At 36.6% G+C, this 24,158-nt stretch overlaps 3 protein-coding genes across 16 annotated transcripts; 1 reads left to right on the forward strand and 2 right to left on the reverse strand.

The window, feature by feature from the left end:
* Positions 1-423: 423 nt before the first annotated feature.
* On the reverse strand, positions 424-13,462 carry LOC129577113 (serine/threonine-protein kinase Tao). Of its 7 annotated transcripts, none has more exons than XM_055463578.1 (9): positions 12,888-13,462; positions 4,649-6,091; positions 4,037-4,570; positions 3,604-3,966; positions 3,250-3,489; positions 2,944-3,117; positions 2,634-2,855; positions 2,334-2,452; positions 424-2,227 (listed from the first exon to the last, which is right to left on the reverse strand). In XM_055463578.1, exons 2-9 carry the CDS (start codon positions 5,741-5,743, stop codon positions 2,092-2,094), a joined length of 2,883 nt encoding a protein of 960 aa, XP_055319553.1. In that variant the 5' UTR covers positions 5,744-6,091; positions 12,888-13,462; the 3' UTR covers positions 424-2,091. The 7 variants fall into 7 exon arrangements, with proteins under 7 accessions (XP_055319553.1, XP_055319608.1, XP_055319599.1 ...); XM_055463633.1 differs by having other exon boundaries at positions 12,053-13,457; XM_055463624.1 differs by having other exon boundaries at positions 13,259-13,454.
* On the forward strand, positions 7,120-16,544 carry LOC129577165 (vacuolar protein sorting-associated protein 33A). 2 transcript variants are annotated; one of them, XM_055463755.1, is made up of 6 exons: positions 7,120-7,496; positions 13,992-14,271; positions 14,340-14,725; positions 14,795-15,063; positions 15,134-15,780; positions 15,901-16,544. In XM_055463755.1, exons 2-6 carry the CDS (start codon positions 14,170-14,172, stop codon positions 16,312-16,314), a joined length of 1,818 nt encoding a protein of 605 aa, XP_055319730.1. In that variant the 5' UTR covers positions 7,120-7,496; positions 13,992-14,169; the 3' UTR covers positions 16,315-16,544. The 2 variants fall into 2 exon arrangements, with proteins under 2 accessions (XP_055319730.1, XP_055319720.1); XM_055463745.1 differs by lacking the exon at positions 7,120-7,496 and having other exon boundaries at positions 13,547-14,271.
* LOC129577141 (transmembrane GTPase Marf) lies at positions 16,336-22,051 on the reverse strand. 7 transcript variants are annotated; one of them, XM_055463687.1, is made up of 12 exons: positions 21,535-22,005; positions 20,897-20,986; positions 20,351-20,761; positions 19,963-20,252; positions 19,509-19,739; positions 19,329-19,436; positions 19,193-19,204; positions 18,861-18,977; positions 17,694-18,503; positions 17,459-17,626; positions 17,171-17,367; positions 16,336-16,977 (listed from the first exon to the last, which is right to left on the reverse strand). In XM_055463687.1, the coding sequence occupies exons 3-12, from the start codon at positions 20,553-20,555 to the stop codon at positions 16,776-16,778; spliced, it is 2,340 nt and encodes a 779-aa protein (XP_055319662.1). In that variant the 5' UTR covers positions 20,556-20,761; positions 20,897-20,986; positions 21,535-22,005; the 3' UTR covers positions 16,336-16,775. The 7 variants fall into 7 exon arrangements, with proteins under 7 accessions (XP_055319662.1, XP_055319671.1, XP_055319698.1 ...); XM_055463696.1 differs by having other exon boundaries at positions 20,830-20,986; XM_055463723.1 differs by lacking the exon at positions 19,193-19,204 and having other exon boundaries at positions 20,830-20,986; positions 21,535-22,022.
* Between the last annotated feature and the right edge of the window lie 2,107 nt (positions 22,052-24,158).

Consider the following 24,158-nt stretch of genomic DNA (forward strand, 5'->3'; position numbering starts at 1 on the left):
GTGTGTGTTTGATTTTTATTATAATTTTTTTTGTTTCTTCTCTCGCCTTATTCAATGTTTGTATCAGAGCTGAAATAATTTGTGTTACATTTGATTCACAAATCTTAGGACAAAAAACAGAAAAAAAACTTCTTTTTTTTTTATTAAAAAGGTACCTTGAAAGAAAAGCGTTCAAAATTATTTTTACAAGACCTTTTCTCGTGAAAAGTAAATTAATAGCTACAAAAAAGAAACAAAATCGATTTGCATGATTTTGTTTGGCATTTGTTTTCATTACTAGCATGACAATAGTCGACCATTGAATTGCTAACGCGGTATTCTACATAAACGAATTCAATGCGATTAAAATGGTTCAATTTATACATTTTTTTCTTTGTTTTTCTCTCCAATTCTCAAAAAACACATTTAAAAAACACATTCCTATATGTTTTTGTTTCATTTTTATATCAATTAAATTAATACATCATTTTTCTCTATCTCTTTCACATAATGATTTGTTTTGTTGTATTTAATTTATTCAGTTCATACGTTGAAATGGGCGTGTATGTGTGTGTGTTTCCTTATCAATCTGTTTATTCGCAGAGACGTGCATGAAACTTGTCTATTTGTCGATTAATATTTGTTTTAAGTAAATTTTGGGATTTTCAATTTCTTCTTTGTCACAATCTACTTATGAAATAATAAATTTTACTTAAAATTATGTTGAATATTAATGTAAATCTCCTTCGCCTGCTTTTATCTTCTATTTTTTTTCTTGCATTTTTAAATAAGAGACGTCTTTCATGTTCGGCACAAGTGTCGCAATACGAACTATTACTCACAGAGAGGAAAAAAACCACCACAAGTTGGCTTGCATTAACGTCAGCTGAGAGGGGCTTTCCTAATATCGTAAATACCGAATGGAAAAATAAACTCTGATTTCGCAGTTGTGAATATATTTCTCATTTTTTTATGCATTTGGACAAGAAAATAAACGACAAAAAAGGAAAATGAATGAATGCATTTGTATGACTTTACGTTTAAAATGAGATGAAGTCTAAAGAAAAAATAAACACAAACAAAAAGACAACAGAAACAATTGATACAAATTGAGAAAATTCGAGGAATCGAATTTCGTAAATAAACAACAACAAAAAACGGTGTTAAATGAAAAGGAAAAATTGTAAAATTTTGTTCGGAATTTTGCAAATTGTCCGCATTTGTTTCGAATGCAATAATTTACGATTGACAAAAATATGATTACGAGTTAGTTGGGGAAGCAAAAGTTCATTCGAATTTGTAAAATTAATATATTTAGTGGTAACATTAACCATCACGAAGAATTTTTTTAAATTCATTTGGTGCAATGTCTTCCGTATGCGTGTGGAATTCCCGCTTTCGGTGGTCGATTGCTGCAAATGAGAATGACCATCACTTTTGCTGCCAATTGTAACATTGCGTTCTATCCCCCCTTTTTTTCACCAGGAAACAAAGGACCTGAATATTTCTGTCCGTATCATAGTCAAATCAGATCATTCCAATACACGAATCGAATTGATTGGATTCTCGTCAATAGAAATGTAAAATGCCATTAAGCGAAATGTGGCTACTATTCTGTCTCTCAAAATCCAGTACTTGTTTTCATTTAAAATCCACTTTTTTGGTTGTTTTGTTACATTTTTTGTTTATGCTACTATTTATGATCTATTCGCATAGATTAATGAAAAAAATTCTCTTCTTCTCAATCAAGACAATATGTTTGATTCTTTATCCTTTCTTTGTCAACATTTTGATTTGATACTTTTTTGAACTCATGTTGAATCATAAATAAATAAGGAATTGTTGATTCTTTTTATTTACTGTACAGTTAACGGATTCTAATTGTTTTTTTCTTCTTCTATCAGTATTACACTATGAATGTGGGAGGGTGAAAAGGTATCGTTTTTCGTGTGTGTGTGTGTTTGTGTATGTGTGGGTTTTTGTGGAGATTGTGTTGGTTTGAGGCTTAAAATGAATGTTGTTATTGGATATTTTTGTTTTGATGTCGGATTATTTTCGGTTTTTTTTCCATCTTGTTCATTAAGTTAATGCAATTCACTCTCAAAATCAATACTATTTCTGGCTTTCGTTTGCTATATATGGAAAACTTGTTGAACTATTGCTATGTGCTAGCGATATCATCGAACCCGATAAACTTCCCTCCTCATCTGGATAGCATTCTTTTGACGATTCGGCCAGTGCCAATGAACTGAAAAGTGAACGAAAAATTGTGTGGATTTTAGATTTACTTTCGATTTTGCAAAATGAATTGACTATCCATTGACCTCTAGGTCGCATTCAAAATGCACATTTACCTGAAACCCATACGAGTTGACTCATCATCAAATGTTTCCAGCTCTTTCTCATGCTTGTCGTTCAACTGTCTTATTCGTTCAGCACGTTCGTTATTGAATTGTTGCAATTCAGCATCCATCTAAGAGATATATCGAAATCGATAAATGAATGATAATTGGATCATTTGATTTAAGTTTAACTTGAAATGAGCCGTGGAGTCAAACTCATGTAATGAGTCAAAGTCATTCAAACTGATTCATTTCAATTGAATCTAATTCAAAGTGATAAATTTTCGCTTATTTTGAATACACACTACATACCTTATTTTCAAGCAATGAACGTCGAACACTGACTCTATCCTCAAGTTCTTTGCGTTCTCGATCGCGCTGTGCCTGCGCTTGCATACGATTTTTACTTTGATACGCCATCAATATCTCCAATTCGTATTGCAAACGGTCCTTTAATTGTTGACACTCAATCTCCTGACTCTCATCCAATCGTAAGCTTTGCTTCTGCAGCATATCGGCTATGGTTTGTTCATACTGAAAATTGAACAAAATTCAAAGTTAGACATCCCATCAAAATGACTAAACCCATCGAAAAAAAAATGAAAATTACAACGACACAAACCTGTTCACCCAACAGAGTTAGTTTCCGATGTTGTTCCTCTTTTAATTTCTTTATCACAGCTTTTTGTTCTTCCTTAGGTGTTGTGTGCAGTATTTGCGACTTTAACGCTTTATATTGTCTAGTTTGAGTTTTGCACGTTTCACGGAACTGTTTACGGATCTGCAGCTCTTTTTGCTGTAAGTTAAACACAAATGATTAGAATAAAAGCTTCGTCATGATGCTGTGCTGCTGATTCGTATGGTAGGCAAAAAGTCAATCGCACAAAAACACTGGGAAAAAGTCAATCGCTTTTTTCTGGGAAATTACCTTTAAGCTCTTGGGCTGTTGCTTCACTTCAGCCGCATGCTTGCGAAGTAATTCCTTTTCGGCACGTTCTGTGTAATCTCGTTGGTTTTGCAATTCGGTTGCATGTTGTTTGGCTATTTGTTCTTCACGCAAATTATGTACACTCTTCTGTTGGCGATATTCCAAGTCTTGAGTCTTTTCATGATGTTTCAGCAACATCTCATGCGCCTGTTCCAGTTGCTGTTGTTTTTTGCTTAGTTCCTGCAATAGAAAATGTAGCGATTATTAGTGAGATGCAAAAACGGTTCGTTCTCAAGAAAAATGTTGAGTGTTCAAATTATGATCATTGATTGTGAACCAATCAACGCCACTCACATCTTGCAATAATTGATTTTCCAGATCGTGAAAAATGAGCATTTTTCGTCGTTTGAATTTTCGCATTTCCAATTCAATGTAGCTCTTTTGGCCTTTGATCAGCCGATTCTCTTCTTGCGCCTCAGCCTGTTTCAGATTATCCTTTTGCGATTGCAATGTAGCATCTCGTTGTCGTTTCGGTGTCGAATCGTCCATTGATAGTTCGCGCTTCCATCTCTCTTTGTTCGCCTTATACTCTCGCTTCTTGTTCAATTCCCAGTTTTTGCGATCGCCCTCCTGTTTCAATGTGATATCTTTGGATAGTTTCTTTTCGGCAGCATTGTGTTGTTTCACCCGTTTTTCTAGTTCTTGTTGATGCTTAACCTGGCGGAGAGATGAATGGTATTAGATTTGGTTTTACAAGATGAAATATGAATTAAAATCCGAAACTCACCGATAATCGATCCAATTCTCTGGTAAAATTATGCAATATCATATCATACTCTTTATCTAAGGCGGATTTATGGTTCTCCATTTCGACTTTGCATTTCTCTTCGAGTTTGACGAGAGCGGCTTGATGTTCTCGTCGCATTCGCTTGTAGCCGGACATTTGTTCATGCATTTCCTCTTGCATGTGCTCCTTTTGTTGCTTCGTCACGATGCTGGTGGTTCGTATGGTGGCGAAATTGTTGGCACCATGTTCAGATACGGCATTGACCATTGCCTGCTGTGGCAAATGGTTCACATAGTGGCCCGAGCTTGAACTAGCAAATCCGGACATAACGCCCATTTGATTAATTGAAGATGATGACGGATTTGGCTGCAGCGGATGGTATTGATGCTGCGGCATTTGTTGTTGATGCGGCGGCAGATTGTTGTTCATATTCACATTAATTGGTGGGGGCATTGGATTACGATGGCGTGATGATGCTCGTGAAATTGCACCGCCATGATGTTGATTTTGTGGAATTGAATTACTCGAAGAGCTCTGGAATGGCCAAAAAGAAAGATACAGCCGTTAACATTTGTGTCAAATTACGAAATCAATTGTGTGTCAAAGTCTTACCTGGCTACTATTCGCCGATATTCCAACCGATTGGATCGAATGTTCGGATGTTATGCTGTTACTTTTGCTGCTATCGCCACCGGTTTGTTCGTCGTTAGCCTCCTCCGAATCGCCGATCGTGCTCTCCGTTTCGCACGAATCGACCATGAGAATCTTCTTCATTTTGCGATAATTCAAATTGTCCAATTCACGTACGGCCGCCTTGGTTCGGGCAATCAGCTCAACCAGCACGTTTGTCGTTCGCTGCTTCTTAACAATTGGATGTGAGAGTAGTTTATAGGATGTGGGTCGATTGACTGGATTTTTATTGAGACACTCATCGACAAAACTGCGAAATGTTTGAGACCAATCTTGTGACTGTAGCGATGGTGCATCATTTTGCGCGATATGGTAGAGTGCAGCCATTGCGTTCATATTAAAATAGGGTGGTTTACGTTCGGCCAATTCGATACAGGTGATGCCTAACGACCATACATCCACTTTGCCATCGTATTGACCCTCGTCCATGGCTAAAATCACTTCGGGCGCCATCCAATACGGCGTCCCAACAAAACTATTGGCCGGACACTTGATAGCCGCACTACCAAAATCGGCCAGTTTCACAACTCCTTGTTCCGTTAGCAAAATATTTCCAGCTTTGATATCACGATGTATTCGGCCCAAACTATGTAAATAGCTCAAACCTTGCAGTACACCATCACAGATTGCTGATATTTCCTCTTCGCGTAACGGTCGCTTATGCACTTCGATAATATCCGATGCGGAGCCAACACAGTACTCCATCACCAGCCAAGCGGTATTCTCACGCAAATAGCATCCCTTATATTCGATCGTGTTCGGATGGTTTAATTGACGTAAAAAGCGGATCTCTTTTAGGATATCCTGCCACTTTTCCATACTTTGTCGTCCAACGTACGACATCTTCTTAATTGCCACGATTTCCTTGGTGAGCGTGCATCGTGCATAGTACACAGCACCGAACGAACCGTGGCCAATTTCACGTAGATCTTCGAATATCTTTTCCGGATCATGTTTATTGAAGAGTTCAGCGATTTCGGGATCTTTTAGACTGCCAGGCCTTGCTGCCGATGGCATTTTGGCAACAAATTTCTTATCGTCCGACACTTTAACTCCGTTTTATCACACACGTCGCTTCCAGTGTGGTTTTAGCTTTTGTTTGGATACTGTGTTTTATTTAATCCGTATTTTTTATACGTTGAAAATGGTTAAAAATATTTTTGTTCGTGTTTTGGGTCAATGTATTTTGAAAAAAAAATGTGTAGTCAATTGCTGGCGTTGAGTTGACTTTTGATGTAATTAACAAATTTGGAACACTTGTTGGGGTTGATTCTTGTGTTTGTCTGATTTGCAGTGCTTAGAAGTTTCCTAACATTTCGATGCAATGCGTTTGCAGTATCTGGTGCAGTGAACGACCTCCATCATCTGAAATAAACCAAACAACAATTGAACGATTACAAAACCCATCTTCGTCAAATTGTATCAACTACAACAAGAAAAAGAAGAAGAGAAGAAAAAAACTTGTGGATAACTTTTCGTGCAGCAACAAAATTACAATTGTAGCTGTAGTCGTGGGCTTTTAATTTATCAAAATTTTAGATTAAAAGTTGATTTTTTCGCATTACAATTACTTATTCACTTTCGCTTTTCATTTTCACAAAAATAAATACACACACACACACACACACACAAATAGACTGTTTCATTTCACGTGCTCAACATCATAAATTTTAATTACGAGTCCCATTGCTGATTTACACTGAATATATGTATTTACAATGATTTTGTGTTTTCCATTCGGCTGAAATAATTTCGCTTTCAGTGGAATTAAAATGTACGGCCTTAGTCACGCTCTCTTCGATTCTTTGGGTGTTCAGTGCGGTGGCACGGATATCGCCGCGCAGCAGAAGAGGTATGCGCTTCAAACGTAAGCTAATTTATCATCATCATCATTATAAATGGATTGCCCATTAAAAGTGTAGCACTCGGGGAGAAGAATGTGTGGAGCCGATGTTGAAAGCTCTTTTCATCGGACGTTCGATCGATCGGTGAAAATAATCAATTGTGTAAATATGCATGCCGATTGAATTTGCGTATTTATTTTCCATCTCTCTTTCTCTCGCCCGCTCGTCGATAGCAAATTTATTGGACCGAATGATTGGATTCAATGTCGAATAAATGCAAAAGCCTATTAAATAGAGCAATTTGAATGCCAAATTTTGCTCATTTTTTTTTATTCTCAGATCCAATTTCATCAAACATATTTTTTCTCTTTTCATACACAATATTCAATTTGGTGAAGCGTAATAAATCGTCATATTCGCAATTTGAATGGCCTACCAAATATATTCATCGCATTTTTGTTTGTCTCGTTTCGAACGTAACACTTATGTAATCATATGCATGCTGCTATAAATGAGCCTATTTAAGCTTTAATGAAAATGACACTGTTTGTTGTGATTCAATAGAATTCATTACGCCGACGACAGACAGTCAGTAATGAATCGAGCAATTTCCCAGTGGGAAAAAGTTGAAAATCGACATCGAGTCAAAACAAAAAAACAACAACGAAAACAGTCGCCGATTGTATTAGGTGCAAACAGTGCTCTTGATTGATAACAACAGCATCCATTAACATCTGTTTATGAAGAGAGTGAAAAAAGCGCAGCTAACACATAGTTAACAACTAGTTTCGAACAAATTAGCTCTCCGTTTGTTACGCTCCGGTATTATTAATAAGCAAAAAGGGGAAAACAGCAGTTTATGACACAAGAGATGGAGCGTATTTGGTGAATGTGTCACTTTGATTTTGTGCTGTCTGAGTGTGTCGGTAAGCAACTAGACATTTTTAACAACTTCAGAATAGTAAAAACAAACTACACACAGCACATTTGATACGTGTTCCAATGTGATATTGATCAAGGTTTCAGTGCAGTGCGAAGTTTTTTTTTCCTTTTGTTTTTACTTCTAAAGTCATGGCGCTTGTTTTCTTTTTCAATCACTCACAATGAATTCAATGTTTTCAATTAGTATCTATTTATATTCTCTCGTGTGCGCAAAAAGAAGTGCGAGATAGCGAGGGAGACGTAGAAGAAAAAACACAGTCGGCAAAACCTTTCGTTTAATGCCATTCAATGTGAATTGGCCTGAAGGAGGAGTGTGGAAAGACAAAGCTACATGAGAATAAACAAACACGATTGATACATATCTTGTGAAATAAATATTGGATTTATTTCGCGTGAAAGAGAACGAAACACGAATTTTCTTTGCTTATAGCTTGTAGTTGGCTTTACTTTTACTTTTTATTTGCTTCATCGTTGTTTTCTTGCACGCAATTAGACTTCTCTTTTTGCTTCTCGCATTGATGATTGAAAATGTCACCACACACGATATAATGGATTTTCTATCTTGTCGATCGATCGGATTCCACACAAGTGGCTACCAGTCACACACACACACAACTTTACACAAATCGCCGTTTTAGTTTCACACTTGTTCATAACATTAAGTTTTTCTTGCTGGCTTTTTAAATGCCTATTGCATTTGTCCGGTAAAGCGATGTTATAACAGGCTATCACCCAAGATTGACAGTATCGATTGATATTATTTTTCTCGCAAAGTCCTGTTAATCACCATAAATCTCTCTCCATATCTCTCTTTTTCACTTGATGTTAAGTTTTGCGGAAAAAAAGACGATTATCGTAAATATGTTGAGCCGCCCTTTTGCAATTGTGTGTCGGTCGGATGGGAAGTTTCGTGCAATTGGCCATGTTATGGGCGAGAGTAGTGTGCGGGCGAAAGAAACAAAGACAAGCAAACGCATGTTTACAAAATGCCAAAGCGTACGTAAAAAATTCGAGGGAATGAGGGATAGAGCAGTTGGCAATGTAGCCTAGACATGCATCGATCGAATCTCCACACACACACACACACACACACACACACACACACACACACACACACATACATACCCGTAACGCAAAGTAATGCAGAATGTATAATAATAATTGAAATCGATTCGAGTGAAGACGGTGTAAGGGAGAGAGAAGAAAAAAAGTTGCGATGAAAACATAAAGTGTCAATAGCGCGTCTCGAGACACATGAATTCGATATATATGCATACATGAAAAAAAACAGAAACCAAATCGTTCAACCAGCTGCAAAACAAAGTCGGCACATTTCAATGAGCAAACACGTAATGACATATTTTTGTTACGTTGTTTGTTAAAAAAAAGTGGTTGCTTTTTTCTTTGTTTCTTTCTTGAACGTATCAATTTACTTTGTTTTGAAGTGAATAGGAGCGATTGTGTCTTATCATCATTTCATTTCATAGGTTCGTTGGCTTCCAAATGCCACATTAAAAAAAAAATACGAATGCATGCTTAGACTTTATTTATCTTTAATTGTTAGATGTATTTTATTTGTGTTTCCCGTTGTTTGAGGCTAATATGAAATGATCTTGTTGTCAGAGCATTATAAAAGTAAATGCAAAATTATACAGAGAGTTTCTCCGCGCCTGTCGACAATTGCATTGTTTCAAGTAATGCATTCAGGTTTGTGTTGCTCGTTTTTCTATTTCGATAAATACTCTCAAACCCGAAATCAAATTCAAATGTTTATTAATGAATATTAAAATGAAACAAATATATATATATATATATATAAATCAATTGTGAATGGATGCGATCGATGGATGAAACATATGAAATGATTCTGAGACGGGTTTCTCCATAAAAATGTCTGCGAATACAAATTTCATGGAATTCGTTGAGCATTGTAATGAGCTCATTCCGATAAGAATTGAAATGCGGCGACATCGAGAGTTGAAGAGAGAGAAAAAAACGAGTACAATTTCCTTAACAATTTTTGCCTAATTAAATTAATCGCCACCAAACATTCTTCAATAAATACACAAATTGTTTTTTCTTCTTGTGTATGTGCATCACGATAGAGCATATCGCGGTCTCGAAAGGAAAAAAAAACACTCATTGTGCATTACTGACTTATTTAATGAATACAAATTCTGCCTTATCATTTCGTATGGTACGATAAAATTGTGCACACGCGCAAACCCAATTTCGTCTCGCTTTTTTTCCAATGGAATTCCTTCTCTGTCAAAAGTTCCGAATGGAATAATCATAAGCTTGAATGGAATACTTGATTACACCATTGGGCAGAAATGTTTGGTACCCGTGGCATTTAAAGAAATGAATCACATTTTATTACGGTTTTTTTTACCATGGATTGGCCATCGCATATTGGGATTGGACATTGAAGTGGTTGAATTTTGCGGTGTAAATTGGAACAAAACAGTGCACGGTTGAAAATTGCACACAGACGCTTCATTCATCATTAACATCACGTTAATATTGAGTATGACTGTAGATCCGATTAGACCATATATGGATAGCAGATACGCATGCATATATTGGCTCAAAGCCACTCAAATGCCCGCCAATCGATTCGCACACTATGAAGACTTTGTTCCTCTTTTTTTCGTTTTGTTTGGAAAAACCGCAACCGATCAACATTTGATGAGATACGAAGAACGAGTGAGAGAGAGAGAGAGAGAAGTACACAAAAAGAATCAATCGCACGAGAAAGACATTGAAATCTTCGTGATTTCATGCTTCATTGAATCGCCTGAAAATTCGTATTGGTTGACCATATGGCGACAAACGGCAACTTTGACTGTATATACTAAATATTTCCAAAATATTTCCGTCGATCCCGGCCAAAGCCAGCACAATCAAAGTGTATATCGGTGTGATTTTTTTTTATTTCGATTGCATAAATCCAAAATCAAGAATCTCTGACCTCTTTGGTGCGAGGGAAAAATCATGCGGCATTTATATGTATCACATTCATTTTTCTCTTCAATATTCATTGTTTTATATTTTTATCTCTCAATTGATTTGGATGGTACCATCAGCACCAGCCCGCCGACCAGCCAACCAAATGAATTGACTTCTCTCATTTTTAAAATGAAACGAAACCGAGTGTTTAATTATACACATATTTCAGGCCGTTTTCTGAATCACAGACAAAATTCATATACACAGACACGTCTAAATGCGTGTATGGGCTGCTGTATGCACACACCAATACAGTGTTAGGTAACTTTCGTTCAAAATGGCGATTCATACAAAGCTCGCTCGCTCGTTCGGTCGGTGCTCGCCTATAGAAATTATGATTCCAGTGAGCATGTTTCGTTGGTGTATGTGAGCAGGCTGCTGCTACTACTGCTGCTGCTAGTGCTGCTGCTAGTGCTGCTGCTTTATATGCTCGGCCTGTAGTCGATTGTGTGTTCTATTTGTGTGTTTCTGCCGTTTGTTATTACATATTGGCAGCACGCATTACGCACACCGAATAAATGGAAATTAAGAGCGAGCAGCAGAGAAAAGAGAAAGAGAGAAAGAAATTAAACACAGACAGAAGAGCAAAAAAAAATTATGATGAACACATAATCGCACCACTTGCATTTAACATCAACAAGACAGCAAGCAGCAGCAGCACGAGCGAGCGAGCGAGCAAAAACTAAAACATAATTACTGAATGAAAACATCATTTTTTTACATTAATAAAATTGAGTGGCCAGCATCAATTTTTTCTTCATCGTTTGTTTGGTGTTTTTTCTGACTTGATGGATAGTATTTTGGTACTGCTTTTGTCTTTTTTTCGCTGATAACCAGTGACTGCAGTCTAACCATGGTTAGATGTGAATCAAAGTGTCAAAGCACCGCAAACTCAAGATTATAATTGAAAATCGTTGTTTTCGCCTCGAAATTTGAGCTCGATGACGACTACCGAGCTACGGCAAAAGATGTGCGCTGTGTTTATCATACACTTAATATTTATGAGTCTTTCCTGAACACTGGGCACTTAACATGCATATCGTTTCGTCCAATGAATTTTATTTCTTCACGCAATATGCCATTTGATAAGAACATTTGGGCTAGTCAACGGGTCTTTCTTCGTTCACTTTGTTGGGCCAATCGTTCGCCTTGAATTTGAAGTTGATTTGGGTCGAATTTCTGGATTTCATCGTCTCATTCCACCCGGAAGTATAAACATCTTGATACTTGAGATACATTCAGCAAAATAACTCTTAATTTTCATAATTGATTGATGTTGTTTTAAAACGTTCCAAACAAGCAATAAACAACATTTGCAACAAATGACTTTCAATAATGAGCTCTTGCCGTTTTCGCACACACAATAATAGATAGAAATGTATATAATGCGAACACACAACCATAACATAAGCGACGTTTAAATGTGATTTAATTCACATTAAACAGTTTACAAGTATATATATATATATAGTAGTCTGTCAGTACATCACTAGGTAAAGGGCGTTGAATTTAACAAAACAATTTGTCTCACATCTCTCTTTCTCCGCATGTATAAAAACGCTTACAATCATATTTCTGCGCTTATGTGCTTATTATTATTTCTATACGATTCGTTTTTTTCTCGGTTTCATTTCATTCGTATTTCATATATGTAAATGTATTTTTTTTTTTCATTCTTGTCCTGTTTGCACGACACAATTTCATCAATTTCAATCACTTTACATTTACTTCGTCGATTTATGAGTGCGTATATATGTGTATGACTGTCGTTGGATGTTAGGCGTTTTGTTTTCTTTTAAATTCGAATCGATATTTTGATGCAAATTACTTGAGTTTAGTTGGAAGAGACGGAACAAACGAACAAAAAAAAAATCACACAAAATATCACGACAATTGTATGGATGCGAGCGAAAAACTGCAGCAAAAGCAATTAGAGACATTGATGTTGATGTGAGTATATAGGAGTTGCCTCTGTGTCTTTCTCTCTCGCTCTCTCTCTCTCTCTCTCTCTCTCTCACGTTGACGTTCATTCTACAATCATTATTTTTTTGTGTGTTGCTCTGCTCATAACATAATTACGATGTCAAACCCTTTTTTTTCCTCTCGTTCAATCACATTGCCACATAAAATTCAATCTTGTTCCCATTTCGTTTGACTTTTTGAACTTGATTTTTGTTTTTTTGTGTAACTTGAACTTTAAAAAACGGAAAAACAAACCACGAAAAAAACAACTTTAACATTTTTCGCCAGCCACATCAGTTTCCACTACAGCCAACAATTTCATGCGCTGCTACAATTTTTCTTCTCTTTCTCGGTGTGTCTCTTGTAAATTTCATTTGTAAACAAAACCATTTAGCTAGCCTTGCCTTTTCTACTCGATTTGATGCCAATTGAGATGTTCAACTATTTGGATTTTGTTATTTTGATGTTTTTTTTTTTCTTTCATTCGATGACAAACATACGCACACACCAAACACGATTAATTTTCATTTAAAATCTCCGAACAATGTACGAACGAACGAAATAGAATAGACTACAGTAACTTAAATTTTATCAATTCGAATAAATTCAATCAATTTTACGTTCTTCTTTTTCTTATTTCTCTGTTTAAACAAAAATCAAAATGGAAAAAACACAACAAATTTGCTTCTTATTTTTCTTTTCGTCGACGTTTTTTTTTCTTCTTCTTCGTCTTGGAAATTAATTGAACGTGAAATGAATTGATAAAAACACACACCAAAAATAAAATTAAACCAAGAAAATATGGTTATTCCATTCGTCGATCGCACGGCAAATATATTAAATTTTTTCGTTTATTTTTTTCCTTCTTTTCCACACTTAGCTGTCTCCACTACTGCTCGGTGTCTGTCTTCGTTTTTTTTTCTCTTCATGAAACCTTTTTTCAACTTTCCGTTCGTTGGAAGGCTGGATGTGTGAGTGTATATGTGCGTGCGCCCGTGTGTGTGTGTCTGTATGCGTGCGTGTGTGCACCACTGATGAACGGGTGTATGTATACACAGAGTGGAATTAGCATTGCTGCCACTACTACGGGACCAAGTCAATATTGCATGGCAACGTTTGATGTATGGGTGGATTTCGGAAATGGAAAGCCACACACGATAATGCGATTGAGTTGTCTGTGAATGTTGCATGATTTTCGAAGTGCCCGATGTGCTGTATGTTTTGCATAATCTCATCGTGTAATTTCAACATCTTTTAGATTGCATGCGTTTTGGGTGAAAATTGAAAACTAATTTGCCATATCAGACCATAAATTTTCGGTTTGAATTTAAATTTGATCACTTTTCTGGATCGATTACATTGAAAGCCGTGCAAATGACTTGCGCATTAACAGACTCCGACATTTGACACACATGCACATCCACTCACATCAGGCAATATTCTTTGTTGTCTTCCAATTTGACACATTGACTCATTCAAAAGCATTTGTCATATTATCACTTTGACAGCTGGACACGAACTGAGAGAGAGAAAAAAACAGATTACAAATGTCAATTTCAACGTATAATTTGACATAACAAAAAAGGGGAGTCATAAAAGGCGAGACAAATACACAAATCGAAGAAAAAAGAGACCTGAAGTAAATAAACGCTAATTGAGTTCGGGTTGAATTAGTATGACTCAAACATGTTTCCACATTTGTACGGATTTCGTGTGAATATTTCATTGTTTCAAGAGGCGGCAAGCAAAGAATTGTTGGAAATACTTGAAAAATGCGAAGGAACAAAGGTTCGTTGTTGATGCTTTTGTTTGCTTGTTGTTGAGCCAGTTGATTTATGAGTTTCATTCGATAATAGGCTATTGTGTGGGATGATTCACTATCAGGACCAGTTGGATTGGTGACTAAGTATGCATTTCTCAAGGAGCGAAATGTTACGAAAATGTTACCATTGCGACCCGGTGCACTGCCCGATGTTGATGTTCGCAACATTATTTTCATCACAAGACCAAATTTGAAGCTCATGAATTGCATCGCTGAAAATGTGCACAGCATCGATAAACGCCGCGGTGGCTCGAACAAAGAGCTCTTTTTGTATTTTTTACCCAGAGTGTCTACCCTCTGTGAAACTCAGCTGAAAAACAAAGGTGTCTACGGTAGTTTCATACATGTTGGCGAATTTAAATGTGACTTTTTCCCAGTTGATAATGATTTGCTGTCGATGGAACTGAAGGATTCATTTCGGTAAATGGAAAATTTATGAAATTACCCGAAAGCATTGAGTTTACACACACGATATTTTGCCTTTTTCAGTGATTTGCATATCGAAGATGATCCAACGAGCATCTTTCTATCGGCAAAAGCGTTGACATCACTTCAAAAACTATACGGTCGTATTCCGAAAGTCTACGGAAAAGGGAATGACGCAAAGAAATTGTGGGATTTATTGAAAACGATGGGCAAAGAAGAACTGTCGTCGAGTACCATGGGCAAGGGAGCCATTGATCAACTCATTATTTTGGATCGATCGGTTGACGTGATGAGCGTGCTAACGACACAGCTTACTTACGAAGGTCTTATAGGTACGAATATTGATTTTCTTTCGTTTCCAATTTCCTGCACTTCATTCTATGAACGGATTTCTTCTAACAGACGAAGTATACGGCATAAGCCAATCCACGGCACATTTTCCATCGGATCGCTTTTTGTCATCGGACGAGAGTAATTTGCAGACATCAACATCCGATAAAAAAACAATCATTTTGAATTCGGGCGAAGAGTTGTACACCGAATTAAGAGATAAAAACTTCAATGCCATTGGTCAGATTCTATCGCGGCGTGCCAATGAAATAAGCAAGCAACTGGATGAACGTCACAATGACAAATCCGTACAAGATATAAAAAGATTCGTTGAACGCCTGCCAAATATGATGGCATACAAAAAATCCCTGGCAACACACACCACAATTGCTGAAATGTTGAAAGAGGTCACATCATCCGATCAATTTCTCGACGAATTGGAATGCGAACAGGAGTTTTTGATTTGCTTAGATGTTGATAAAGTTAATCCATTCATCGAAGATATGATTGCAAATCAAGCACCATTCCGAACGGTCATTCGATTGATTTGCATGCAAAGCATCGCTGGCTCGGGATTGAAACAGAAAGTGCTGGACTATTATAAAAGGGAATTGGTTCAAGTGTATGGGATCGAAAAGTTGCTGGCGATAAGCAATTTGGAAAAAGCTGGATTGATTAAAGTTCAAGCGGGAAGCCGGACATATGCGGTGGTGCGAAAGGTAAAATTCGATAAATTCTTAGCGTCAAGGCTGAAATCTAATCGATTTTTATTGATACTTGGCACAAAGTGATAAAGCTAATTAACATTAATCGTATATTTACTTTTCACTTCGAAACAGACGCTGAAACTAACTGTTGAAGACACCAATGAGGTGACACCAAATGACATAAGCTACGTGCATACATTTTATGCTCCATTGACAATTCGAATTATTGAGCGTGCTCTCAAGCCTAATGGGTGGCAGTCGCTAAATGATGTCTTATCGTGTTTGCCCGGGCCAACATTTGAAGATTACCAGTCTAATGTTGGCCAGTCAACACTCTCAACAACGCGTCGTGGTTCCTTCAGCAGTGAGATTTCGCAATCCGACACACCCAAAGTGATCCTTGTATTTTTCCTCGGCGGTTGCACGTACGCCGAAATATCAGCGCTTCGATTCCTTTCTCGACAGGAGGACAATAACGTGGAGTTTATTGTCGCAACGACCAAATTAATCAATAAAAACACATTTTTAGATAACCTAATCGAGTAATACAACCGAAACAACTGATCATTCCTTTAGTATATTTCATTCAATTGTTTTATTAAATAATAATAACAACTCAATTTACATTACATGTTAGCCGGTCATTGCATTGAATGCGAATGCCGACTGATTGCAATTGAAAATGAAAAAGTTTACTACGTGTGATTCATCGCTTTGTGGAATCTCGCTCCTGTTTTGTTCGAATTATTAAAAACAATATGATTTTCCAACAACAATGTGTGTGTGTGTTTTTTTAAAACAATTTTGACCAATTTAGCCTAATTTTTCCGGATGCCGATTTAAAAAGAAATAAAGTAATAGGATCACACAGAAAATACCTATATCTGCTCTAAATATTCAACGTTTTTTTTATTTTCATGTTGAAAAACTGGTAAAATTTCTTTTATTATTGTGTCATTGAAATTGAAACGTGTGGTATTCCTGCGGTGAGCTGGAGGCCGGTCGATTCAATTTGGTCGAATGTAGTTTGTATCAAAAATTTCTAATTCGCTGGTAATATAGTTTGCTTTGTTGCGGAGAAGTTTCAAATTCTTTTGATTTGCCTCGAGCACAGCGAGTTCACCTTCGATTTTCTTCAGTTCGTCAGTCATGTCGGAGGTGGCGGTGTCAACAACGCGACACAAACGAGCAAACGTTCCTGAAAGCTCTCTGAAAGATGGAGAAAAATGGGTATTTAATGATTGGTTTTCTTTCTGAAGAAAAGTTATGTTGGCTTGTGGCAAATCGAAATTGTATGAACTAGAGTTCAACGGAGGATGGTTTTATTCTTTGATTTGTCACAGTTTCAAGTAAAAGATAGTTTTTGAATGCGTTATGAGAAGATTGGACAAAATTATCTTACTGTTGCACTTGATGGCTGCAATTTGATGATGTCAGATCTACGATTAGCTTCAATTTTCTGGTAGCATGACGAACGTATTGTTCTTTAAATGTTCGTTCTTTAGCTGAATTATTCCAAGAAAGCCGCTCGTAGAAATAGACACAGCCATAAAGAGCTCCAATGCCAACCAGCACACGCCATCCAACGGTCTTCAGCAACTGTTTCAATGGGAAAAAGGCAATTTTTTTTTATCGAAATGAACCAAAAACATAGCATGGAAAATGGATTGCAATATTGAAATATACTTACAAATCCAGCTACAACCAAACCACCGACTGTCCCTTGTGAACCGATCGATGCCATTGCGAAACGAGATATCACTGATATTTGCTCTTGTGAAATACCCGTTTGTTGAATAAGACACATTGATTGAGGTCCATTCGGTTCATTTGTGACTGGGCTCAGAACATTTGGAATCTGTATTAAAAAAAAAAGCGAGACACGTCAGAAAAAGTACTTAAAAATTGATTTCAATTTAACTTACACTTGCTGTGCTATTTTGTCTGTTATACATGATAGCGCCTTTGTTTTGTTGTTTCTTAGCTTTGCCGGTGAATCGTTGGATCATCGCTGTGATGCCCCATGAAAATTTAAATTCCAAGTCTTCGTGGAAGTCGGAGCAAAGGTTCTGGCAATTCAATGTGTAGAACATTTCGAATGGTTGTGTTCGTGCCAGAATCTGTTTGCTTTGTTGTTTGATACTTTCAGTAGGTATGAGTGAGTGCATGCGTTCGGTCATTTCACGTTGAGCGGTTTCGATGTTCATGGCCAATGCGGTCGATAGACGTGACTTGAGATTCGATCCCAGCCCATTTTCTACATAGCCATTGATCTCCTTTTTATACACATTTAAAACTAACGGTTCAGTGTGGAACGGCAAATTGAATTCATCGACTAGCACATTCAAACGCCAAATTTCCTCATTCAATGCTTTGGATACCTTTTGTTCAACTTCTTCGACCATATTGTGGATTTTCAATTTCATTTCGCGTGTGATTGACATCAATTCTTGTTCCGTGTGACCAATACGATCGGTGAGTTGGGCCTTTTGCTTGAGTTTCTCATTTCGGGTTGATCCAGCTCTTTCAAAGATTTCGTCGAGCATTTGATGCATTTCATTTGCAATCGTTTTACCACGTGAACTGTGCTGTTCGAACTTTGTCTTGACGGCCGATTTCGAAATACACTCTTCGAATTTGCGTTCAAAGTCCTGGAACTCAAAGTAGCGATTGGAAAATCCTTCAGCCAATGCACCATTGTTTGGTGGCTGACCCTTTGATTCACAGATACGTGCCTATAAATTGTAAGTTGAACAGAAAATTGGATTAAAGAACGTGTGAATGCTTTATACCATTTGTGCTTTTTGCAATAATATGGAGGCGCCATGATTATTTACCAATCAATAGTACTGAAGTACAGTGTATTTGAGTACGTAACTTCTCCACTACTGCTTGAAAGCACAATGGTATAAAAATCTGCAAGAATTTACGCCTCGTTCTTTGGAAGAATTTAAATTCATTCATTCGGAAAGTAATTATCGTCTTTTGAATTAACACATGAACCTTTTATAGACTCGATTTCTTCTTTTGAAATTTTCATACGACCTTTTGTAGATAAAAAGGGGCAAAACATAATGTTTCAAATCACTTACTTGAAGTGTTTCACGTGCTGACACGAAGAACACCCGTTCATCAGCTTCTTTCATATTGGCAACTTTCAACTCCTTAACCAAAAAGTCGATGCAACGTTCTTGATGTTGTGACTTAACCTGAAATCGAAAACGAATTTGAGAAATATTGCCACAAGCCAACACATTCGAACTTTGATACAAAATAATAAGCCAAAAGAAATGCTATGAGAAATCAAAACCAACGACTATTTTTAATGCGGAATTTAGCAACACATCGAATCAAATCAATAGATGGAACGTGCTTGCAAAGCTTCTCTAAAATATATATTCGAAACTTTAAGCTAGGCACAAACCTTATTCAAATCCTTTTGATTAAAAAAGAGGTTTGATACACGTGTACGGGTTCAGAAAGAGAAAGGATTCTATCAGAAAATATTTCAGCTAGCTAGATTACATGAACATAAAGTGACCATAAAAACAGAAACTTACGGATTCCAAAAACTCTGGCTCATTGGCAGATGCATCCCAGCGATTCATCAGAATGAATACATTCGGCTTTGACAACCGCTTCGACACGGTGTGGAAAAATTGTTTTTCCTGTGAAAAGATAAAAAATCGAATTAGAATCATTTTAAATAGATTACACACGTTTAGTGGAATGGAACTAACCGCAAGTGTCATTGTTGACTCCGAATTCAAGACCAGCACAAATACATCTGCGTCCAGGCAATGATTATCGATCCAATCATCGAGATTCGGTGAAACATCTACACCAGGTGAGTCCACAAATACGACATCATCACGAAGCAAGCTACAACGCTCCCGTGGCCAAAAGATTCGAATCTTTGAACTCTCGCATAATTTCTCTGAGCAGAGAGCATTTGCCAATTGCTGTACATTCTGTAAATATGATGATAATGACAATAATGAAAAATACACGTGTTCATGTCATTTTCTTGAACTTGTTCGCACTATATGATGACGCAACACAGAGTGCTTCAAATGTTTATTTATTTTTCAAAATGTAAACAGTCAATAGTGGATAGCATGCGATTCGCATGATGTGAAACGAGTATGCATACTGCGCTTAAAACACTTCCCATAGCTAAAACGAACTACTTACGGTAACATTGAGCCGTTCATCAGAGCCTTCTTTGACCAAATATGCTTCGTTGCCGTCGACCCCTTCTACTTGACAGAAGCAATTCGTAGTATGCCCAATGCCGGATGGTAGAATTTTTTCGCGTAACATCGCATTGATTACGGAACTTTTGCCATTTGATGTTCGGCCAAAGAAAGCCACTTTCATGTGATCTCGATTGAGCACTTGTCGGATGGCTGCCACCTTATGCACATAGCTTTGGAACTGTTCGGCTTCAGCTTTGTCAATGAGTGCCACTTCGGCATTGTGTTCTGCAAAATTCGAGAAAATCAGGTTTATTTTTCAATTGATTTCAATTTGGAGATATGTTCCAATGTCACATTGTGCCATATAAAAATGTGGTCCTTACCATCCATAAAATGTGCGGTTTCGATGACATACTCTTCAATTTCGCCAAAAATGTCATTGATTTTCTTTTTAGCTTTAACAAAAATCTGTAGCGGTGAATTTTCGTAGGCAATATTATGCAGCGAACGATCCAAACCATTTTCATGTGAAGGCGATGCAAGATTTCCAGACATGATCGACAGGGTTCGATTCAAGTAAACAGCCATAATTCAATGTTTTCAATTTTATTTATAGGTGTGTTCAACACGGGTTTTTTTTTTCAATCGATTTATATTCGTCCGTTTATTTTGCAGTATTCAAATGTTTTATTGTTTCACAATTACACCACAACGAAGCGAACAGCACACAATTAGGAGAGTCTTAGATTCAATACTTTCTATGATTGTTGGTTTGTCTCCCTTCTTGTCAGCAACTTAAAAAATTCGAAAAACGAAAGAAAAATAAAACCAATGCCAAAATGAAATATCACACGAACTGAACTTAAACCAAATGAAAACAGAAAAAAAAAACTCAATGACAAGAGCAGAGTAATCGGTATGGTGTCAACAGCTAGCTATTTTCGTTTGTTTTACAAATCGGTGCTGAAGATAAATATATTTATCTAAATAGGAGAGTGCTTGCGAACTGAAGATTACAACTGAAAAAGGCAGTTAGAAATTTAAAAAACCATAAAATAAATGAAGAGGAAATCATGGCTGATGGTGTAAGTCTTTGAAACAGCAAAATTTATCTGAAATGGTCTAAAAATCGATTTTTCCAGCTGTGTTGGTGTTGCGTCAAAAGACTACTAACAATTTCGATTGATTCGATAGGCTCTATTAATTTTGAGTTTAGATACGCATCTCAATTAAAATGCACACAGAATCAATGGCGCCTAAAGTAACATAAAACGAACCGCAGCCAGTTGAAACCTAAATTAAACCATGTGCACCACAAATCGCACTGTTCGAATTGATTCTTCTAAGTTTAAGACGCAACTAAATCAATCATAGTTTTTTTTGCGCCTCTTTTTTTTCACTTCAAGCTGGATTCGACCGATTTCAATCGCAATGTCTAAATTTAGCTGTTTCAATGATCAATGCAGAAGACGAGCAAAAAACACCACAAACAAATGACATTTCACGATACTCAAGCAATACGTTGACTGAATTCCGTAATTCGCCCAACTTTCAATGTGTTCCATACCTGCTTATTTTCAGATTCACAACTAGACATAATCAAATCTCACTCTTGCATTTATCCGAATACCGTTCGTCACTTTGTCGTTTTTTATTCTTTCGAACAAAACACAAAATGCCACCAAAATGCAAGATTTCGTTTCGTTATCACTCGTGGTTTACTCGTTTGCACACAAATCGTTCTCTTCTATTGATGTTAATGAAAACTAATGTTTCACTCCATTCACTAGCAATACCTCGACTCAATGATTATCTAGATGATTTTTTTGTTATTTTTTTCTGATGGAAAATCAAGAATTTAAATCATTGCGTCGTCGTTTTTGTTTGATTACAAAAACAAATGGTCGTCGTCGTCGTTGTGTTGCACAAAAGAGAAATAAGATGATGATATGATGGGAAAATTATAAAAACGCGTGATGTAATACTAACTTTGACAGATCATGATATTTTTCGCTCCTTTCATTCCACCTTTGTACTCTTTTCATTTTATCGCATGAAGTTTGTTTTGACAGTTGTCTTTGCGCAGTAACTAATGCGAAACGATTCAACGCCGCGTTGAAAATCTATGGAATTCTATTGGAAGTGCGTTTGTCTTGGAAACAACTTGCCGTCTTGTTTGAAAATCGTTATCAGTATTTTTGGTATACATTCAACCCAATTGTTTCTATTGCATCTAAGACCGGTAAATTTTTTGATCATTTGATTCCAGTTGCACAGAACTCATTGGATATTTTCTTCTTCTTCTTCTTTGAATATTATTGTAGAAATATTTTAACTTCTCCTCGGATTCGAAGAAACTAAAAAAGGCTCCTTGATTTTCAATATAGCTATACTGCCGAAAAAAGGAAGCAAAACAGGGCAATAAAAATAAATTTTCGTCTTTATTACCTTTCTTCAGGTTTGACAATGTTTATAATTCAGTTTTTTGTGTTATTTTAATAATAGTTTTATGAACGCAAAGCTTATATGTCTAATATATGACTGAATTGTTCGCTATTTCATATTCAGACAAGTAAGTCAGTTTTTTTGCTTTTTCGATGTAACCCACAACTAAGAAGGTTGTTGCTATCAATTGTTATTGATTACGTACTGGTTAGGAAGCTATTATGATTTTAATGTAATGTGTGTGTGGCTAATAACTAGGTATAATATGGTAAAATTTCACTTTTCTGGGGTGATTTTTTTGGTTTGGTTTTTGCATCGCTCTCAAGGTGACTTATTATAACCAATGGATGTTTTATTCAGAAGAAAAGTGCCGTCACGGGCAAATACTATGGCGGGAACAATCGTTTAGTCGGAAGTTTAACTGAAAAAATGGGAATAATTATAAAGTTGCCAATGTGCCAAAAACCCATAAACAAGAACAAATATACAACTTTGGATCATTTGTTTATATGAAATAAAATTACCAACTCACTTTTTCGCCTAATTGATGTTTTCCTCAGAAAAAAGTGTGGTCACGGCTCGGAAATTCTGGCAAGAAAAATTCCTGACGGGAACAACCCAAAACCAGATAGTTTAAATGAAAAAATTGGGATGAACTATTAAACATTTTATCCGAATTTTAGAAAATTTATATTCGAGAACAAATTGGATGTTTTCATATTAAAATTATCGATCTAATTTAGATAATAAAAATACTTAAATGGAAGTAACAGTTGTGCCAAAAACACATAAACAAAAACAATACAGATCATTTGTTTCTATAACGGAATATAATATCTGTGAGAACATGGTATTTTTAAGACGTCCGATTTGAGGGCTGAGAATTATTTGAAAACATTCGTTACATTTTAACAACTCACTTCTTCGTCTGATGCTATTTCTTCTTTGTTCACAGGTTCACGTTTCATGTTTGATTTGAAATCATATTCGGCGTTATCATCACATCCATTGCCGTTGTACGATTTTTCAAATCTATGGGTGAGATTGAGAGTGGAGTATGTTTTTTCTTCGGTTTATATTTTTGAAAAGGCGAGTATGTTTTCTGATGATTCTGTTGGCGTTAAAGTAGAGTATGTTGTAGTACCGTCTAGCCTCCGCGGTCTTCATGGTTTTCGCGCAACTGATAAAAGATAACAACATAGTGTCTTCGGCAAAGTTGTAGTACTTGAGGTCTTCTATAACTAAGCTGAAGACAGTTATCTCTTATCTCTGATCAGTTGCGCGCAAATCGCGCACATAAAAAAGCAAATTTTATATAGAACTTTTTTTTTCTTATCATTTTTCGCGCTTTTCGCGGAACTGATAAGAGATAAGAGATAACTGTCTTCAGCGATGTTATAGAAGACCTCGAGTGCTACAACTTTGCCGAAGACACCAAGTTATTATCTCTTATCAGTTCCGCGGAAACCGTGAAAAACCGCGAGGACCCGCTAAAAACGAACATACTCGCTTTTAACCATTTTTAAGTCGACAGAAACTTGCTCTTCTCTTTCGTAACAAAGTCAATCAAACATACACTACTCTCAATCTCACCCATAGAAATAGCCTGCGGTGAACCATCATCGAATTCTATACAGTTTAAATGAAACAAAAAATGGGAAGAATTATTAAGAACTTATCAGAATTATAGAAAATGTACATTTCATATTCAGGGAGCAGACTTTCATATCGAAATTATCGATTTGA

Source organism: Sitodiplosis mosellana, unplaced genomic scaffold (genome assembly GCF_009176505.1).
Source record: "Sitodiplosis mosellana isolate CC-2019 unplaced genomic scaffold, AAFC_SMos_1.0 Smas_scaffold_1, whole genome shotgun sequence".
Classification (NCBI taxonomy): Eukaryota; Metazoa; Arthropoda; class Insecta; order Diptera; family Cecidomyiidae; genus Sitodiplosis; species Sitodiplosis mosellana.